Below are 21,352 nucleotides of genomic sequence, written 5' to 3'. Positions count from 1 at the left end.
ACGCAAGAAGGCAATTTCAGGCCAGTTTGAGACTACACAGAGGAGCTACTGGAAGCTTATAACCTGATAACACACTGTGGGACACATGACCCAGTTCAGTAGCACAGAATGCAAACAGCATCCACCACACACAGACAGATTCCTCCAAGACAGTCACATCTGACTCAACAGCCTCTTGCCGCCAGAGCAACTCCAGTAAACTCAACATCAGTAAGTCAGTAGCCATGCGAGGCGGCGCTTCTTTTGCTTTGGAAACCACAACAGAAGACGTTACACGTTCCAACCAGGACACGGTGACATAAAGCAGATCGCTGTGTCCTCATCGCTACGTATTCAGGTGGTGACCCAATTGTGTCTGGCTAGATTTGTACCACAGTTTAACCTGAGGCAAATTGTACAAAGAAAGGAGGGAGAAAAACACAACGAAAGTGGGCAGCAGGTGTGTAGGCTAAAATGAACCCTAACAGCATGCATGACCACCTGTTACACACACACACACACACACACACGCACACGCACACGCACACGCGCGCGCACGCACGCACGCACGCACGCACGCACGCACGCACGCACGCACGCACGCACGCGCACACACGCGCACACACACACGCACGCACATGCACGCACACATGCAGCCCCACACAGAGTGGCCTGATAAGGCTCAGCCAAGAAACCACATGTGCTTTCTTCCAACAGACGAAACGGCAAATTACACCAGCACCTTCCAACTTCCTACTTTCACTTTGACCAATATGTTCTCAGAGCAGCTTTCCTGCCTTATCCTGAGACCTGGTATTATAACAACATTACATTACCAATTTACAGAATAAAGCCATTGTTCTCAAACAACACAGTCCTTATTGTGCTGCACCTCATAATCATGTAATAACACCAACACAGGGGCACCCGGTAGATGTGGGCTTTTCCTTCTGGTGACTTCAGGTGATTTCACTTATTAGCTGAATCTGTTCTACAGGCTCAATGGATCAACGGATCCATCTGGCTCAATGAATTAGCCGGAATAAATATGGGGCATAAATGTTACTTTCCCAACTTTCAAAGACATCCTTCTCTGCTGGCTGTACAAGAGAGATGGGTTTGAGAAACTCTAGAAATGAGGCGAAAGCTCCCGCTAAGCTCATGCTAGACCTATGCCAATCGCTTCGGGTCTTGGACCATCTTCTTGGTTTCCACAGATACCGGACCTTTCTCGGCCAACCAGCCTGACACACACACACTGCTTGCAGCCCTTTTCAACAGTCGTACAGCACAGCGTAGAGTAGACAACCTCATATTTACGAGCCCTATTCTATCAGGCCGCCGGCCACTTGGATGTGAAGCGGCCGGCCGCACAAAGAGACGTTTTTACAGTCCTGAGAATCCCGGCCCGTTAAAAGGTGATGGCGTACTGTTGGGAGGACTGTTGCTTGGTGCGCACACGAAGGCGGTAAATATTGTTTCGGTCATGAGGACCACTGTTTGTTCACTCTCAACATTTGCTCCAGCTTTCGACCCGGCCTGCACACTCGGGCTTGTGGACACTGTGCAGGAATGCCTCAATGACTAACAAAGAGACTCTCTCACTCTCGCAGAGATCCGCTCACACTATCCAGAGCAGAAAAAGCATTGAAAAAATGATAAGCCTTACACATTATCAAACGTTTGAAAGTTATTATGACTCATCTCCAAAGCAAATGTTAAATTTAGCCTGGTGTCTGTCCCGCTCCTGATTTCAGACATTGTGCCTCGCCTTATATGTTTCAGCTCTGATGATTTTCTCTCCCCTCAATGTTCTTTCTTCTCTCTCTCTCTCCTCCTCTCTTCCTCAATCTCTCTAACCATCCCCCATCCCTCCCTGCAACCCTGACCCACTGTATTAACATCTTGTGCTAATGAAATGAGCGGTCTATTCCCCCGGCCACAGCATTAGATTAGGGCATCAGCGTGGCTGTACCGTGGGAGCTGAGGAGTAGGCTAAGTAACTAACTAATGTGGCCTAAACCCACATGCTGCGGAACTCGGAATGCCACGCAGCGCAGGCCATGGCAACCGGAATCCTGTGCTCGCTTAGTAATTATGGGCTTTATGATTGAACTCAGTCTGTCAAAAGGGCACAGCAACCCCAAGGCATACGCAAAGAGAGAGAGGGAGAGAGAGAGAGGGAGATAGAGAGAGAGGGAGAGAGAGAGAGAGGGAGAGAGAGAGAGAGAGGGAGATAGAGAGAGAGGGAGAGAGAGAGAGAGGGGGAGAGAGAGAGAGAGAGAGAGAGAGAGAGAGAGAGAGAGAGAGAGAGGGGGAGAGAGAGAGAGTGGGCGGAGAGAGAGAGAGAGAGAGAGAGAGAGAGGGAGATAGAGAGAGAGGGAGAGAGAGAGAGAGGGAGAGAGAGAGAGAGGGAGAGAGAGAGAGAGGGAGAGAGCAAGAGCAAAAGTAAGGGAGGAGAGAGGGAAAACAAAATAGTTCTGAGAACTGGAGATTGGGTACACTGGTAATGCTGGTTCAGTTGACGGTTCAGGGGATGGTACCACTAAGCAGAGACAAAGGCCACAGGGAGGGTGGGACTGGCAGAGAATCATTTCAGCATCAGCACATTCACGCCATTTTTAATTTATGGGAAGCGAGAAAGAAACAGCTGCAAACTCAAAGTGCAAAAGAGACCATGGCAAAAACCACAGTATTTCACTTAATAATTGATAAACTGCAGAAATGTTCACAGACAAAGGGGTTAAGTACCTTGGGAGGAGTGAAGAATAAAACGGTGGTTTGCCTGGAGGTCCAGTTGCTCAACAATGGCTCATCTCCTCTGTGGCGAATCTATACAGTATGGGCGCGTTCAGCCCGATAGAGAATTCGTTGCATGCAATGCAGGTCTGTGGACCTTGTGCCTTATAACACAGGCGACTTCACTAAGTAGCTAATCCACATGTCTAGTGACACGATTACAATCAGCCGATCTTTTAATACTTTCTCATCCTGGAAACAGGATGAATTTCTTACAGGTTTCAAACGGCATGATTGAGGATATTCACAGACAAACTGATTGGAGGAACTTCGTGGGATGGATTTTTGTTTAAAACTTTCAGAACTCAGTATTGGCACGCCTCTGTTGGGAGAAGCGGGTGCTTGTGTAGAGCCTACATTTAAATTCAACACTCACAGAGAAGGACAAAATACATCTACTTCACAGAGTTAACTGTAACTAAGTGTTGATTTACCACTGCAAAATGTACTGTGTGGGAGCAGTGGGTGGCTGGGTGAGTGAGAGTCTGATGGCAGCAGCAGTGGCAGTGAGTGGCTGATGATGATGATGAGCAGTAGCAGAGAGTAGCAGTGTAGGACAACAATACACCCTGCAGAAGAGAGTTACATTTAACTCTCTATGGGTTGAATTAACACTGCACAGCATACTGAGAGAGGGCAGTGGATGCTTGTGTGTGTGTGTGACAGAGAGTGTGAGTGTGCAAGAGAGAGAGAGAGAGAGAGAGAGAGAGAGAGAGAGAGAGAGAGAGAGAGAGAGAGAGAGAACGACAGAGAGAGAGAAATAGAGAGCAAGAGAGAGAGAGAGAGAGAGAGAAAGAGGGAAAGAGAGAGGGAGAGAGAGTGTGTGTGAGAGAGAGAGAAAACACACAAGAGAAAGACAAAAAGAAAGAGAGAGAGAGAGAGAGAGAGAGAGAGAGAGAGAGAGAGAGAGAGAGATAGAGAGAGAGATAGAGAGAGAAGGCAGCAGCAAGTGTCTACCATAAGCAGTGGCAGTGAGTGGCTGATGGAAGCGTCACAGCCAGCCATGAGGGAAAGCACCGCAAGCTAGTGGCCAAATGAGCTCCATCCATCACACGCAAGGGCCCAATGGGATAGTTTTACAACCACACACACCGCACAACACACACACACATACACGCACACACTGCCAAACACACACACAAATACACACACCACACACACACAGCCTCAAAACACACACACAAACAACCATGCGCACACATGCACACACAACCACGGCCAGTGTCCAAAGCCTATAAATGCCACATAATGGGGACAGCAACAATGGCCTCTAACAAAAGCTCAAGTGACCCTGACGAACATGCTCACACAGACACACTTCTGAAGAGCTGGCGGGTCAGGAAATGTAGGCTTGTGCTGTGCTGCGATGACTTTGTTATGCTTTCAAAAAACAGGCCATACTTGTGATGACTTTACTATGGCTCACAAAAGCAGGTCATAATGACAGTATGTAAGTCTTGTCTTTGTTTACTACCCTCATTTTACAGAACTTGCTTTGTTTTTTTTCCGCAGAACTTGAGTCAGGAGAACTCCACAACAAGGGAAATTTCGGGGTTCACAAAGCCAAACAAGCTGACGGGCAGGCGCTGCTCTGCATGACAAATTGGTGGCCACATAAGGACAGCTATTGTGGCTCGCCTGCGGTTTCAAACATCACTCAGTCCAGTGTGCTGAGCACAAACACACAAGGGATGGAAGTGGATCATGTGCAAATTCGGGGCTTTTTCAAAACAGAAATGATGATCATATGATTATATCAATGTATGCAGACAAATTGCTTGAAGCAGACGTGGATACTGTGACAAACTGCTAAACGTGGATAATGTGTGGCCTTATTACTGCCTTATTGTTTAGCTTCGTCTAAAAATGAGACACTGAACATTGACATGGACATGGGAGATAGAGATGAACAAAAACAGACAGAATGAAAGAGCGGACAAAATACAGATGATGGCAGACAGACAGATGGACAGATGCAAAGAAAGCGAGAAAAACTGAAACAGAGTTACTGGCAGAAAGACTGTGTGTGTGTGTGTGTGTGTGTGTGTGTGTGTGTGTGTGTGTGTGTGTGTGTGTGTGTGTGTGTGTGTGTGTGTGTGTGTGTGTGTGTGTGTGTGTGTGTGTGTGTGTGTGTGTGTGAGAGAGAGAGAGAGAGAGAGACAGAGACAGAGAGACAAAGACAAAGACAAAGACAAACAAAGACAAAGAGAAAAAGAGAAAGGGAAAGAGAAAAAAGAGAAAGAGGCAGACAGAGGGATATAAAGAGAGTGTTACCATCTGACAGCACTTCATAGGCCTCTGAGAGCTCCTTAAACCTCCTCTCCGCCTCGTCCTTGTTATCGGGGTTCTTGTCTGGGTGCCATTTCAGGGCCTGTTTTCTGTACCTGTACAGGGAAGACATATACAATACATACATGCTGTTATTATAGAATAATCCCAATTTTCCACAGCAGTAGAGATGGCACTTATGTTATGCAGACACGGACCACACACATGCAAGTTAGGGGTGTAAATAAAATCGAAATGTATCGAAGTATCGGCCGGCGATTTAATCGAATTGCATCGTATCGTGGGGCATTCTTAAGTATCGAAAAGAATCGAATAGCTGGCCCCTGTGCAATGCCCTCGCTCCATAACACAATAATAGTGGAAAAGTAATTGAAAAAAATCGAATCTAATCTAATCGCATCGTATCGTGGGGAATTCTTTAAGTACCAAAAATAATCGAATCCCTGCTTTAAGAAATCGATACCGTATCGTATCGTAATGGAGGCTGTGATTTACACCCCTAATTCATTTCACTTCAAAAGGTTGAGGGAGACACAACAACATGAACGAGATATTGAAAAGTGGACTAAAAAGATTCTGTTGTGATTCCCTCGGCTCCATCAGGCTCTGAGCTCCATTCCGCTTGAGGCTTGCAGTAGCCACAGAGGGATTGGCCTCTTATGAAACATATCTCTGATTAATAAAAAATGATTGAATCATGACACATCAACCCTGAAGGCCAGGCGCGGGCTGATACCAGAGCAGGGAATCTGAAAGCTCATCATCATCATAATCATCATCTCCACCATCGCCATCATCATCATCATCACCCCGCAGGTGCACCTCAGTACTCGCTCCTATCAAGAGGAGACAAAAATAAAAGCGTTCATGCTTGGATTTCTAAATGTACAGTAGAGGAGAGGGGGCTGATATAAGGGGAGCCTGTGCGTGCGTGTGAGAGCGAGAGTGAGAGAGTGAGAGAGTGAGAGAGTGAGAGAGTGTGAGAGCGAGAGCGAGAGCGAGAGCGAGAGCCAGAGCCAGAGACAGAGCCAGAGACAGAGAGGCACAGAGAGGCACAGAGAGGCACAGAGAGGCACAGAGAGGCACAGAGAGAGAGAGCGAGACAGAGACAAAGAGAGGCACAGAGACAGAGACAGAAAGAGAGACAGAGAGCAAGAGAGAGAGACAGAGAGCAAGAGAGAGCGAGGTCTATGAGTGGGTTGGACATGCATATTCTTCATAATGCATGCACTAGTCCAGTTAGTGTGTGTGTAGACCAACTGTGTCAGCACATCTGTGGCCTCAGCACTGTTTAAAAAGAAAAAAAAAGCCTCTGCCCGTCGATACCCCCCCGGACAAGAAGAATCCAAAAGGGGCGTGGGGGGGATTTGCTATTCTCAATGCTCCAAAAGAACATGCCTCTCTGGGGCCTTTCATGCGGCCTGAACCCCCTGAAAGGGGTACAAAATAGCTGAGTCCATGGAAGTCAATAATGGAAATGCCTCATCATAACACCAGCTCTCTTTTTCTGCCACATTGTGAAAATGAATAAGGGTGGAGAGTGGAGATGCATTGAACGGTCACGCGTGAGGGCGTGGATTCACGCACGCACACACACACACACAAACACACATGTGCATTCACACAAATCACAAACGCACATGACATGTACACACACGTGCACACACACACACACACACACACACGTACGCGTGCGCACACACACACACGCACACACACACATATACACACACACATGCGCGCAGGCACACACAAGCACGCAGACACACGCGCACACACGCACACACACGCGCACACACACACACACACACGCACACACTTGCACATGCAGACACAGCGTTTTACATGTACCTACACGCCCACAGCTTAACAAAATCTGGAGTCCTCTAAACTTCATCCCCGATACTTTTCCCAGAGTCCCCAGAATCCATGATTATGAGTCACACAGATTACGAGACCATTACATTATTAGCCAGCATACAAGGATGAAGTTTGAGGAACCAGGACGGAGCTTATGGTCACTGTGTGTGTGTGTGTGTGTGTGTGTGTGTGTGTGTGTGTGTGTGTGTGTGTGTGTGTGTGTGTGCGTGAGTGAGAGAGATGCGATACAATAACCAAAACTAATCCCAGAGGCAAAGCATGTATGTGTGTGTGCATACTCTGTGTGTGTGTGTGTGTGTGTGTGTGTGTGTGTGTGTGTGTGTGTGTGTGTGTGTGTGTGTGTGTGTGTGTGTGTGTGTGTGTGTGTGTAAGGAGGTGAGGAGTGACTGAGTAGGAACAGAAGATGATCTTGACCTTTTGAGCCAGCTGCTTCGAGACTTCAGATGTCTGCAGTGTTTTGCTGAGATATAGCCTCATGCAATCACTACTACTGCGCTACTAATAATATTGATGTTACTACTATCATAAACATCTACTACTATCACTACTAAGGCCCCCTCCATAACTTACTCTGATTGCCAGTTATACCACCTGGTATAGTAGGCTACTTACCAAAGATCCTCAATATGGTAAGCAAGATAATAAATCATACCATGATGTGTCACCAATGCAACAAAGTGGAATCAAGTCTGGTGTCCAAAATGAATTTGACTTTCCATTGAGCTCCAGTCATTCTCCTAGTCTCCTAAAGGGGCATGGTTGCCATAGGATTGCAGCTTAGAACCTTACGGTGCATTCACACCGCAAGTGCAGACGTCCACTTAACGTCCACTCCACGTGTCCGGTATCAGTCCAAAACGGTTAGAATACATGAACAGATCATGCCTTGCACACAGGAGCGCGGTGTAAGCGCGGTGTAAGCGCGGCGAATGTCCGACCCGACCGGACATGTCCGCGATGCTCCTTGAAAATAGAACTCGAGTCTATTTTCCTGTGCGGACGTCCGCGTTCAATGAGCGGCTTCCATTGAAAATGAATGGCTGCTGCCCGTGGATAGAATGTGGACGCTGACTGTGCAGTGTGAAAGGCAGCCCGCGAACCTCTCGGACTCGCAATGCTCCCGAACACGTTATGCCAAGGTGGATATCTTGGTGTGTATGTAGGCTACCGCTACATCACATTGATGTTGAAAACTCCTAATGAACCATCTCTACTTCATCAACTGTCTCTGCTTACTCCCAAGAGCTCAGATATTCTCTGTATTCTCCAGTAGTACTATATCCTCTCTATTCTGCATTGCATATGCAATCACTACTGCCACCCTTAAGAACGAAAGATGGATGGAAAGAGAGAAGAAATTCAATGAAAGCGAAAGGTGGTAAAATAGAATAAAGACAAAAAGGCAAAGCTTGAAGAAAGGGACGGGCTTAACTGAGACACCTCGGTCACACTGAATGAGAAACGTCACAACAGATGAGAAAAGGGGATACAGTACGCCCTTCCTAGAAATGAGGACAAGAGACAGAACAAGAGGAAGAGGAGACATGAGGAGGGAGGAAGAGGAAGAGGAAATAGTCACTGGAAAAGGGGGAAATGTATCGTCCCCAGAAATGAGAAGATCAGGCAGAGCAAAAGGAAGAGGAGCTGTGAGGATGGAGGATGAAGAGGAGAAAGGAGGAAGGAAGACGGAAAGATGATGAAGAAGAGGAAGAATACATCATTGCTAGAAACGGGCCTGAAGGAAAATCCTCAGCATAAACCTTTCACACTTTTTATTTTTGCAAACAAACTCCGTCAAGCCTGAAATCAGGCACTGAGCCTGAATGCCATCAGCCCTGTAGAAATGAGAAGACCAAGACAGACCAAGAGGAAGAGGACGAAGAGAAAGAAAGAGGAGGAGTTACTGTGTCCCTTTACAGAGAAAACAGCAGCGCTGGCAGATGGCACAGTGACAACACTTCTTCAAGAGGGCGTGGAATGAAAGGAACGGGAGGACGACAGATGAAAAGATATACAGGAAGAGAAAACGCATGAGCAGAAAACGAAAGAACGCCAAAGAGAGATAAGGTGGGATGGGCAGCAGCAGCATTTGAAAAGCGAAATAGCAGCAGAGGAGATTAAGGCAGTTGGTTTGTAAACAAAGGATCTTTGACCACAGTGGTGTAGGCTACACGTGTAAGAAGATCGCGGACAATACACTTCACAACCCTCGCCCAACCCAAGTGCACACATTTTTTTTCACACAGACATATTCTCTTTCACATACACACTCTGTACAGCAGTTCCTCTCTTGCTCACACACACATATTACAATAATGAACAATAATGCAGGGGTCGGTCTGGTCTCCTCTCCTCTCCTCTCCTCTCCTCTCCTCTCCTCTCCTCTCCTCTCCTCTCCTCTCCTCTCCTCTCCTCTCCTCTCCTCTCCGGCTGCTGCCAGTGCTGCTTGTGTTTATCCTGGGTTAAAATTAGTGCATTACATCCTCCACTGGGGCTCCAGCTCCAGCTCCAGCTCGGACTCCTGACCCCAACACCCCTCCACCTCCACCTCCACCTCCACCCCACAGGGGCACCGAAATAGACGGCCTTGCAGGATTCGCCCTCCCATAAAGCACACACACACACACACACACACACACACACACACTTACAGTGCCATGAGAAAGTTTGGGCACCCTTTTGGAAAATCATTACATCGGTTTATTTCTCGTTGAGCTTTTAAAGTAGCAACTTCCTTTTAACATATGTTCAAACAAAATTCACAAAATTAACCAAGTTCTTTCTATAACACCCATGATAATTCTTCCACTGCTGAAATGTTTCTTTTTCCCTACAGTTTAACAAATGTTAAAAATGAAATTGCTACTTTAAAAGTTCATTGAGAAATAAACTGATGTAATGATTTTCCAAAAGGGCGCCCAAACTTTCTCATGGCACTGTATGTACCAAGAGAGCTGACATTAGGACAGCCTGTACACAAAGGAGGCAAAAAGAGCAACAACTTCCACATTGAGCAAGTCTTTTGTGGCAGCATGTGCAACCAAAGAAAATACTTGAACAGAAACGAAACAAAATAAAGTAGATCCTCTCTAACTCACGCTTTCTTGATGTCATCCTGCGACGCGTTCTTGGGGACGCCCAGGATCTGGTAGTACTCCACCATGGCACAGCGCAGCTCCGGCTGGGCCTGAGGCCTGCCCTCCTCTTCCTCCTCCTCCTTCTTGACCTCCTCGCTCTTTACGACTTCCTTCACCACCGGATCAGCCTATTCAGAGAGACACAGGAGGAGAAACTCAGATGAGATCATGCAGAACAAAAAAAGCCAAATCAACCATAGCTGAAAAAAAATCTCTCTGAGTACGTTCATAAACGGTCCCTCCGCATTCTTGGAGCACACAACAATTAGAGGTCAGACTTAGAATCCATAAATTCAAAGCTCTCGTTCAAGAGTGGAATTCTCACTTTTTTGGAACCTAATGCAGTGTCCTTTTGAACTTGCAAATGCACCCTAGTCTTCAAACACAAACATTGAAAGAAATGGAGATAAAAAGGCTGAGGAGAGGGAGAGAATCCCGGGGGAGAAAAGAGGGGATGAATAGAAGGAGTAGGATGGAGAAGAGAAGACAAGGATACCTAGGAAGCCGTTGACAGAACAAGACGCATGGAACTCATGATGGCTCAGATTCAAACACGCTTTCCCTCTTTTCTCCCTGCCCTTCCCTTTCTCTCTCTTTCCCTCTCCCCGTCCTTCTTCTCCATATGCCACTCTCTCCATCCCTCTCTCCCTCTCTCTCTATCTCACCGTCACTGGCGGGATGGCAGTGTTCAGCAATGTAATCTAGAGCACCAAAATAGAAGCCCTTCAGAGAGCAGGACAGAGCAAAAAAAGAGACGAGAGAGAGAGAGAGAGAGAGAGAGAGAGAGAGAGAGAGAGAGAGAGAGAGAGAGAGAGAGAGAGAGAGATTGGAGAAGAAGGAGAAGGAGAAGGAGAAGGAGAAGGAGAAGGAGAAGAAGAAGAAGAAGAAGAAGAAGAAGAAGAAGAAGAAGAAGAAGAAGAAGAAGAAGAAGAAGCAAGTCAGACTGCAAGGGAGATTGAACGCAAGCACAGGAAAGAAAGAAAGAAAGAAAGAAAGAAAGAAAGAAAGAAAGAAAGAAAGAAAGAAAGAAAGAAAGAAAGAAAGAAAAAGCTAGAATGAGAGAGGAAGAAACAGAGAAATGCTAATTGGAAGAAATAAATAGAGCATTGGTGGAGTGAGAATGTGAAAAGGTGAGAGGTCACATATCTTACTCCAGTATTACATAATGATGGTGCGTACTGAGTTTAGGTGTTAGATTTCAGGCGTAAACTTAAACCTGGAGGAGCAGAGACACGCCCATCTCTCATCTGGGTTCTACAAGGGAAAGGATAAGAAGAAGAAAGACTAAGGAGTAGGAGTAGGAGATGGAGATGGGGGTAGAGAGAGAGAGAGAGAGAGAGAGAGAGAGAGTAGCCAGTGTAGTGTCACTGTAGTACACTCACATGAGTATTGATTTACGATAGTAAAAGCACCACTAGCAGGCTTGAAGCTTCCAATCATAGAACGCTTTCAATCAGCTTTGATTTCATTTGACAAAAATTTAGTCCCGTGCAAATGACCACGTCGGTCGTACACCATTTGCACTCACACTAACTTTTGTGAGTGTTCACTTTGTTGTTGCTTTTCATTTACACAATTCCAATCGTATGACCAAAAATTGTGGTCCACCATGCAATTAACTTTACAGGGACAGAAAGAGAGAAGGAGGGAGCGAGGGAATGTGTGAAGGTAAAACAAGGTGTGTGTACAGTAGGCTGTGTCTGAGTCAGCATTGCGCTCTCCTTTTCCAGAGAAACGAAATTTGAGAGTCAGAAAACAATGAACAGTGGACTCCCCTGTTATCGAACAACTACCAGCATCAAAGCATAGGCAGAGGTTTGATGTGAAGTCCTCCAAGTGTGCAGGTACGCTTAATACAAATCTAAATTCCCCAAATTTAGCTCTGCCGTTAGGGCACTAAACTGCTGTGCCGGCGACCGGGGTTCGATTCTGGCCCAGGTCAATTGCTCCCCGTCTCGTTCTCCCCACTCATTTCCTGTCTGTCCATCACTATCCTGTCCAAAATAAATGCAAAAAGCCCCAAAGATATCTAAATCCGCCGAATGTGTACGCATACCCCCATAGACATTGCATCCACCCACGTGTTGATAAATGAATTGGTGAAACGAGGTCCCGTGGGTCCAGGACAAACTCAAGGTGTATAACGTACAGGATAGCACAGTATCCCTGTGTGTCAGGTAAAAACAAATAAGCCAGACAGTGTGCTAGGGTCCAGAGGAGATGAGCAAGTACTCTCTCAAATCGGTTTTCTCTGGGTCCCAAAAGTACAAAAACAAACATTTTTATCCAGGGGGCAGATCATTCTTGAATACATCCCTACACGCACAGCTGACACACACACAGCTGACACACACACAGCTGACACACACACACAGCTGAGACACACACACACACACAGCTGAGACACACACACACACACAGCTGAGACACACACACACACACACACACACACAGCTGACACACACACACACACACACACACACACACACACACACACACACACACACACACACACACACACACACACACACACACACACACACACACACACACACACACACACACAGCTGACACACACACACACACACACACACACACACACACACACACACACACACACACACACACACACACACACACACACACACACACACACACACACACACACAATGATGGAGCACACCACAGAAATTAACATTTTTAGTTGAAGTCAGATATATTTTCCTAGACGTATGACATGTGCTGAACCAAATAAGAAGCTGTTAGCATGGAGTTTAATTAGTCCGCTGGGCCGGCTTTGCTCTGCGTGTCAGAAGTTAAGTCGCAACCCTGATTGGACTCATCTAACCCCTTTACAGTCTCCAGTAGATCTGGGCTGCATTTCCAAAATAGCGACCCTTTTTTTTTTTTTTAGTATTGAACCAATGTCGTACGATATAAGTTCAAACTTAACACGCCCCGAAATATCACAGACGTTTCTCTTTAGGTATGGTGATCTACTGGTAGTGCACATGGTCTGTTCTCTTTCTGATGCATGATTCTGATTCTGTGTACGCGTGTGTATTGTGCGAGTATGTGCGCATATCTGTATTTCTCTTGTGACTGTGATCAAGTCTGCAGAAGACAAGAACCTCCCACAAACCTAGATCAGCACTTGCAACAAGGCTCCGTTGTGTCTGTGTGTGCAAGGGGGAAACCATGTTTGTCTTCCTACACACCTGTATCAAGTTCAAGGAAATCCTAGGTCACACAGAATCGAAGGGTCGCAACCAAAGTGCTTTGAATACAGGAAACAGTCTTTGTGTGTGTGGGGGTGAAGGACACATTTAAGCTGATGCATGAAGCCCCCTCTACACAGTGTATGTACTTACATCAACATGAAAGTGCTTGGTCTGTACAATATAGCAGTACATGTCCATGCAGTGCAGTTTGAAAACACAATTTTCATACATAAATAATATACTTCCATATCTAATCTGTCTCTAAATTAAAAATATAGAACAAAAACACATCAAATGACCCTTCATATACCTAGGCCATGTCCCTTGACATACAGTACGTAGGGGTCTGGACTTGGAAAGTGGCAACCATGCAAACACATCAGCGGACACAAAAGCTAAAAAGAGACACTGGACTGTTTTCATAACAAGAGCGACACAAGCGATAAAAGCAAAATGCAAACTTTCCGACATTCCCATTGGATGCGAGGGCCGTCGCCGAACCGCATCATAGTTCATTACCATAATATTCGCTGAAGTTCAACAAGCTGTCGCTCGCGTCACTCAAATCGCTTCCATTGCTGCTGTCTCTCTTGACTTCGTGTTTTAAAAAAGTCCCATTTCACCAATGTGAACTACTCAATTCAGGTCTATTCAGACAACTGAACTGCACAAGTTTTGTTGTTGTTTTTTGGGGGGCTTTTCTAGCCTTTATTATGAGACAGGACAGTGAAGGACAGACGGGAAGTGAGTTGGGACGAGAGACGGGGAAGGGCTGGCAAAGGACCCAGACGGGAATCGAACCCGGGTTGGCCGCGTAGCAGACGGGTGCCCTTCCGTTAGGCCGCGGTAGGGCCAACTGAACTGCATTTGTATAGCCACATCCTTTGTGTGGACTATCCAAACGGCTTCACATTCACCTACTCACACGGCAGCTGCAAAAGCTGCCTTGCAAGGCGCCAGTGTAGCACACTGGGTGCGGTATGGTGTCTTGTTCAAGGACACTTGGACCTGAGCAGGAAGAGATGGACTCGTACCAGCAACTTTGTGATTTCCAGGCTTCTTACAAGGTTAATGTCACCCCAGTATCAACTTCCATGTAAGGCGTCACTAATGTAGCAATAGTGAATCATTAATTCCAGATTGGCACTGCTCAATGGGAAGATGCTGAATCCTTTCTACAATAGCTGTATTCTATAATTACCTACAGTTCCTCCAATGTATGACAGCTTTGAAGCATATGGTTGCACATGTTTGAATGTTGCTGTGTTCAAAAGTCATGAATTTGTGAATCTGCTTAAACAACCCTTCAATTCAACAGTTGCCCAAAATGGATTATGAATCATCGGTCATTTAAACCTGTTTGTCGATACTGTATGGTAGCTTTTCGCCATTTAGAATCCCCCCCCAGGTTTGTTTCTGTTTTGAATCAACCATTTGAGTAAAATGTTTTAATGTGTACATCAATGATACAATGATAAGTGAAAATGTATACTAAATGCAGTTATTTCAGCTTCCTGATTTCCCTTTGCTGAGCAATGGCAAACTACTTTGAGATACACTTGCCACCTTATTTGCCGAGATTTCGCTTTATGAGTAGTTTTTTTTGTTGTTGTTGTTTTCGTCGCTTATTTACCCTTAGCTCGGCACAGCACGTCACTGTAGGGATAGAAGCCTCCTTTGTTCTGGAAAGCTGTCCATGTGACACTGACTCATTCCCATTCATCATAGCGTGCCAGTCATTGTTGTCACATTGATCTGTAGAACCTGGACCAAAGCCCTGTGTGATGTCAAACGGGGGCCCACCAACTAGCTAATCTGGTGCTACATCAATGCCAACCGATGTATGCGCACACAAACATACATGAACTGTCTGGATGTCTGTTTTGTTGTGTGTTCATGATGAGCATGAAAGCTTTTGCTTGTTCTTATTATACCAGAAGCCTTGTGGTGGGAGACTGTGTTATTCTCAGAGGATCAACTTACAGAATATTAGGTTTAAATAGAAAGGGTATTCTGGTATGTGAAGTAGCACTTTGCAGCATCTGTGAGGGGTTCCATAACAGGGGCTTCAGAATGGAAGGTAATTTGTGTTGTAAGCATGACAAAAGTGCAGTATTTTAAAATGTAATGCAACTTCAGAGCATGCTGCTGATGTAGCTTTCAATCCAATCTTTGAAAATAAACAATGCTTACCCCGCAAAGGTAGAGAGAGAGAGAGAGAGAGAGAGAGAGAGAGAGAGAGAGAGAGAGAGAGAGAGAGAGAGAGAGAGAGAGTCAGAGAGAGACAGACAGAGATGGAGATATCTCAAAGAACACCTCAACTCAAAAACACACATCCCAGCGTCAAAAAGTAAGCGATGCCCCTTTTGCAATGAAATTGAGCTCCCTTTATCTTTCCTGCAAGTGTCATTTGATCGCATCTACAGCACTCAGCGATGTGTCCGTACAAGTTTTGTTGGCAGTCGTCTAGCTGTTGCGAGATACCAAAAGGCCCCGCAGCTCAGAGAGCCCGGGACAGTAAATCTCCTCACTGCGTTGGTAATACCCACACCGCACCGTTCTGCGCCACACCTCACCACTCCTCACCTGAGCTCAGCACTAAACACTACCAGCTTTCGTTTTCTGGCAAGCACTGCACAAAATACTCTAATCCCCAAACATGAACAGCATGTGCTAGTGATGGTTGGCTAATGCAGACTTGTGCTATAGGAGAGAGAGAGACATACACAAAGCTTGAATGATGCTGTATATATTGTATTGTTTCGGCTTAAAATGAGACACAGAACATTGACATGGAAAATAGAGATGAACGAAAAGGAACGAAAGGGGGAACAAGAGACAGATGATGGCAGAGAGGGACAGCGAGAAAAACAGAAACACTGAGAGAGTGAGAGTGAGAGTGAGTGACAGAGAGAGCGAGAGAGAGCGAGAGACACAGAGAGAGAGAGAGAGAGAGAGAGAGAGAGAGAGAGAGAGAGAGAGAGAGAGAGAGAGAGAGAGACAGAGAGAGAGACAGAGAGAGAGAGAGAGAGAGAGAGAGAGAGAGAGAGAGAGACAGAGAGAGAGACAGAGACAGAGACAGAGACAGAGACAGAGAGATATTTCAAGAAAACATCAATCCACAATCATCCACCAAAAGCCTGATCAACATGGTTAGGGTTTGACACTTGTCCCAAAAGGAAAACAAGAAACATGGGAAATGGTCTAGGGATGCAAATCATTGATCAATTCATTAATCATTAGTTGATTGCCTCATCGATCGACTTTCGATTAATTGATAAGCGGCATTTTTCACCTGAATTTCAGTGTTTCAATAGGGCCTTTTAAAATATCAACTTTAAATAGCACATCATGTTATATTTGCCTTATATTATATTATGATAATTATATTTATATATTATATTATATTATATTATATTATATTATATTCCTCAAGTAATTATGCATAAGGACAAGAAAGCAGACATGGTTTTTATAGTATCTCCTCGCTACCTTTGCTAATAGCAGAGAATCTCTAAGCTATGAGAAAGGTATGTACCATTGACTACCATTATAGCCCCGTTGGCGAACACAGACAAGTGAAAGATGAATGGGAGCCTATTGGGCTAAATGGCTCAGCAGGGATTTGTAACGGTTCTGTTCTCTGGTTTGTAAAGATGTGTGCACATTCTGCACCTTATCATGGAAGTTGTATTAGACGTGAAGTTAAAGGTTCCTGACATGACTTCGTTCTCCTAAAGACTTGTTACTTTTGTCCAGCAACACGCTAGCATTCGGCTAATACATGCTGGCTGAGGAATCTCTGCGACTATTCACAACCAGAGCTGACGAGACGTACTCTGACTAATCCTCGCAGAGACATCTACGGTCACACACCTCAAACACCCCCACCACCGTCTAACATGTTAATTGAAGGTGCCCAAATTCTTAAGGATGAGCGCTGTCATTTCCTTTACCCCATTACCGCTTTTCCACCACCTTAAATGCAATAGGCTAAATAACAGATGTCCGCAACAATCATAGCATACCTTTAAACACATCGACATCTGAAGTCAGACTTAAAACTACAAAACACATGGCGAAGTGCCGTAAAGTCGATTGTCAGGTGTTATGTCATTGCTATACAGCTCCAGGCCACTTTATTAGAATAGCATGAAAAAGTTGATTTATTTCCATAATTCCATCAATAATGTTAAACTGTCATGGATTGTAGATGCATGGCCCAGTTGTTTAACTATTCCAATCATTCAAGTTTTTCTTTTTACATAATTTGGCCTTCCAGCTCAAAAAACCCATGAATTGGGAAATTCGCATTATTAGAATATTGTAATAAAATCACAATTTTCTTCATCAAAATTCGTTTCACATCAGTGCACATCAAATCAGTTGAAATTTGGTACTTTCTACATAACATGCAATGTTCAATACTTGGTTAGGACTCTCTCTGTCTTAATAACAACCATGATGCGTTTAACATTGAAGTCTTTGGCAGAAACAGTGCATGGGAGTAATGGAAGGCCAGATATCCTTGATGCTTTGCCGTCAGCTGTTCTTGTTTGTTGACCTGGTGTCCCACACTTCACTCTTCAATATACCCGTAGATACCCATGCTACGTTTTGGTGTTAACTCACCAGTTTAATTCTAACTCACCAGAAATAAAACCCCATTCATTTTCAATGGGGTTTCATTTCTGGTGATTTAGAATTAAACCGGTGAGTTAGCGACAAAATGTGGCATGGAAATCTACAGGGTATATTGAAGAGTGAAGTGTGGGACACCAGGTCAGCTATACAAAAACAGCTGACGGCAAAGCATCAAGGATATCTGGCCTTCCATTACTCCCATGCACTGTTTCTGCCATTGACTTCAATGTTTAACGCATCATGGCCGTTATTAAGACAGAGAGAGTCCTAACCAAGTATTGAACATTGCATGTTGTGTAGAAAGTACCACATTTCAACTGATTTGATGTGCACTGATGTGAAACGAATTTTGATGAAGAAAATTGTGATTTTATTACAATATTCTAATGATGCGAATTCCCCAATTCATGGGTTTTTTGAGCTGGAAGACCAAAATGTGTAAAAATAAACAATTTAATGATTGGAATAGTTAAAAAAACTGGGCCATGAATCTATAATCCATGACAGTTTAACATTATTGATGGAATTATGGAAATAAATCAACTTTTTCATGCTATTCTAATAAAGTGGCCTGGAGCTGTAGTTTAAATAAGGGTCATTTTCACAAATCTAACACTTGACAAGATGCAAACGTGTCGGCAAATGCTTTCACTTACTCTTATCTATCGAACGCGACTTCATTATTTCCAGGGAAAAAATGACACGGGCAGATACAATTATAAGACGCATACAGCCCCATTGGGACCCATTCATTATTTACTTGGCTGCGAGAACATAGCTGCAGTGCCACTCCTGGCCACCACCTAGTGACCGTTCTCGTACAATATTCCATTTTCTCTGCTAATAGGTTTCAACACAGACACAAAGGAGTAAACTCAAAGCAGATGTAGAGTTCTAGTCTAATTTTTGTCTAAAGTCGATTAATCATCCCTAAGATGGACTAATTGAGAGAGAGAGAGAGAGAGAGAGAGAGAGAGAGAGAGAGAGAGAGAGAGAGAGTCAGGGATGGAATGAGACAGAAATATAGTGAGACAGGTATGAAGAAAGAGTGTGATGAATATTACATCACAGGAAGAAGGAAAGATAGGGGGGTGGAGCGGAGGAGAGAGAGAATCGCTCTCTGATAATGACCGTGACGAAAAGTTGAAGGAAAGAGAAAGAGGGATTGAAGAATTGTCAAAGTCAGCAAGAAAACAGAGGCTTCCGGTTTGGGACATGTAGGAGCAGGACATGAGAACGAGGGTCTCCTGAGATTTTGACTATTTATCACCTGAAATACCTATATACCCGACTTTACACCGAAGTAATCGTTTCATAAGTTTATTACTCATCATTGTCCGCGTGTTTTGTGGCAACTATGTCTAAGAAAGAGTCTGAGAAGAAACCCAGCCGAACTATAAGCAGTAGAGTAGCTAACATGGCGGCAGCTGCTAATGCTGAAGATTTCGGCGTGATACTGGCTGCAGAGATGGAAAAACAACGCGAGTATTTGAAAATGGACATGACGTCTCTCATCAATACTTCGCTAGCACCTATCCAGGCATCTATAGCGAATTTCCAAGAGGCAGTGGATACTCTGGAAAAGAGGGTCGCCGCGGTGGAGAACACAGCAGGTGATAACTTTGACGCGCTGTTCAAGGCTGAGCAGGATATAGCTGAATTGAAAAAGCTAAACGCTACTCTGACTGATCGCATTGACGACCTCGAGAACCGGTCTAGAAGGGTGAATGTACGCATCATTAACGTGCCCGAAGGCAGTGAAAAGAAAGCAGAAAACATGGTTGAGTTCGTCTCGACTCTCCTGAAGGATTACATGGGGGACACTTTCTCTTCGCCACCCAGACTGGAACGAGCCCACCGGGTCTCACAACGGAGACCTAAGGAAGGGAAGAAAGGGAAAGACGAGAAAGGGAAAGCGAGTCCGAGGCCAATTATCGTCGCCTTCCACAGCTTCCTAGACCGCGAGCGAGTTCTGCATTGGGCAAAGCAAAACGAAATGACATACGAGGACCACACCGTGAGATTTTACCCCGACCTCAGTGCTCATCTCTCAAAGAAACGCGCAGCTTTCAAGAACGTCAAAGCGGCCCTTTACAAGAAAGGAATTGAGTTCAGCCTTCTCCACCCTGCCCGCCTCCGCGTTTACCACGGAGGTGAAACGCTACTGTTCGAGACACCTGCTGAAGCTGAGGCTTTCTACTTCCAGAGGATCGAGAGGAACCCAGGCATTCTCCTGACTGAGGAGATTTTGGATGCTCCAGCTCAGTCGGAGGAACAGGAATAGGACAGGAATATGCGGCAGCATATCCAGCAATGGGTAAAGTACAGAAAGACTGAAATGTCATGTCATGTTTCGGTGGACATTTAATCAGATTGCTTTATGTTTAAGTTTTTCACTTTTATTTAATGGTGAACAGGCACTTTATATTATAGGTAAATATATATATATATTTTTTCTTTGTGTCATTACTCAGGAGCTCCCTCGAGAGCGATGACAAGAATGAAAGTGTGTTGTTGGAAGTGTTTAGAAGAGGGAGGAATCCTGCGTGCTGCTATTTTAGCAGAGTTAGGAGGGGGTGTGTTTTTTGGGGATGAATGGGTAGACTGGACCCTCTATATTTTTTGTAATTTTGCTGTTTGTAAGTTCTTGGTTCCACTCTTTCTGTGTACCACTCATTTTAATGATGTTAGGTAGACATGTCACTGACGTTTGTTTTGTCAGGGAATACAGACTAATATTATCTGCATTAGTGTTTGTACCAAATTAATATGGCTAATAATAGTGCAAATCACTCAGGCTCAGCTGTAAGATTTATGTCTTGGAATGTTAAAGGCCTCAATGGTCCTGTAAAAAGAGGCAGAATACTCTCTCATATTAAAAATCTTAAAACAGATATCGCTTTTCTCCAGGAAACACATTTAAGCAATTCAGACCAAATGCGTTTAAAGAAACATTGGGTGGGCCAAATATTTCACTCTAGTTTTAACAGCAAATCAAGAGGTACAGCAATAATAATGCACAAAAAAATTCAGTTTAATTCTTCTAGCGTTATCTCTGACCCACAGGGCCGATATGTTATAGTATCAGGGACACTATATCAAACTCCTGTCTTGTTGGTAAATATTTATGCCCCCAACTGGGACGATGCAGGATTTGTTCAAAAGGTTGTATCTCAGCTGGCAGATCTTGATGCTAACATGCTGATCCTGGGTGGAGATCTGAACTGCGTTATGAGCGCAAATTTGGACCGATCTAATCCCAAAACACAGACCCTATCTAAAATGGCTAGCAGGTTCTCAGAATTTTTCAACCATGCTGCATGCGTGGATCCATGGCGACATCTCAATCCACATACTAAGACATTTTCTTTTTATTCCAATGTACATCACACTTATTCTAGG

General features: G+C 44.8%; 1 protein-coding gene across 3 annotated transcripts in view; it reads right to left on the bottom strand.

Annotated features, from left to right (window-relative positions):
• dnajb6b (DnaJ heat shock protein family (Hsp40) member B6b) overlaps positions 1–21,352 on the bottom strand; it is an 82,850-nt gene that overhangs the window by 48,980 nt on the left and 12,518 nt on the right. For all 3 annotated transcript variants that reach the window (XM_063207087.1, XM_063207089.1, XM_063207090.1), the window contains exons 2-3: positions 10,047–10,213; positions 5,053–5,162 (exon numbers count right to left, since the gene is read on the bottom strand). In XM_063207087.1, the coding sequence (XP_063063157.1) occupies positions 5,053–5,162; positions 10,047–10,111 (175 nt within the window). In that variant the 5' untranslated portion in view covers positions 10,112–10,213. The remainder of the gene's footprint in view (positions 1–5,052; positions 5,163–10,046; positions 10,214–21,352) is intronic.

Source organism: Engraulis encrasicolus, chromosome 9 (genome assembly GCF_034702125.1).
Source record: "Engraulis encrasicolus isolate BLACKSEA-1 chromosome 9, IST_EnEncr_1.0, whole genome shotgun sequence".
NCBI classification, from domain to species: Eukaryota; Metazoa; Chordata; class Actinopteri; order Clupeiformes; family Engraulidae; genus Engraulis; species Engraulis encrasicolus.
This window is presented reverse-complemented; position numbering and strand designations above follow the sequence as displayed.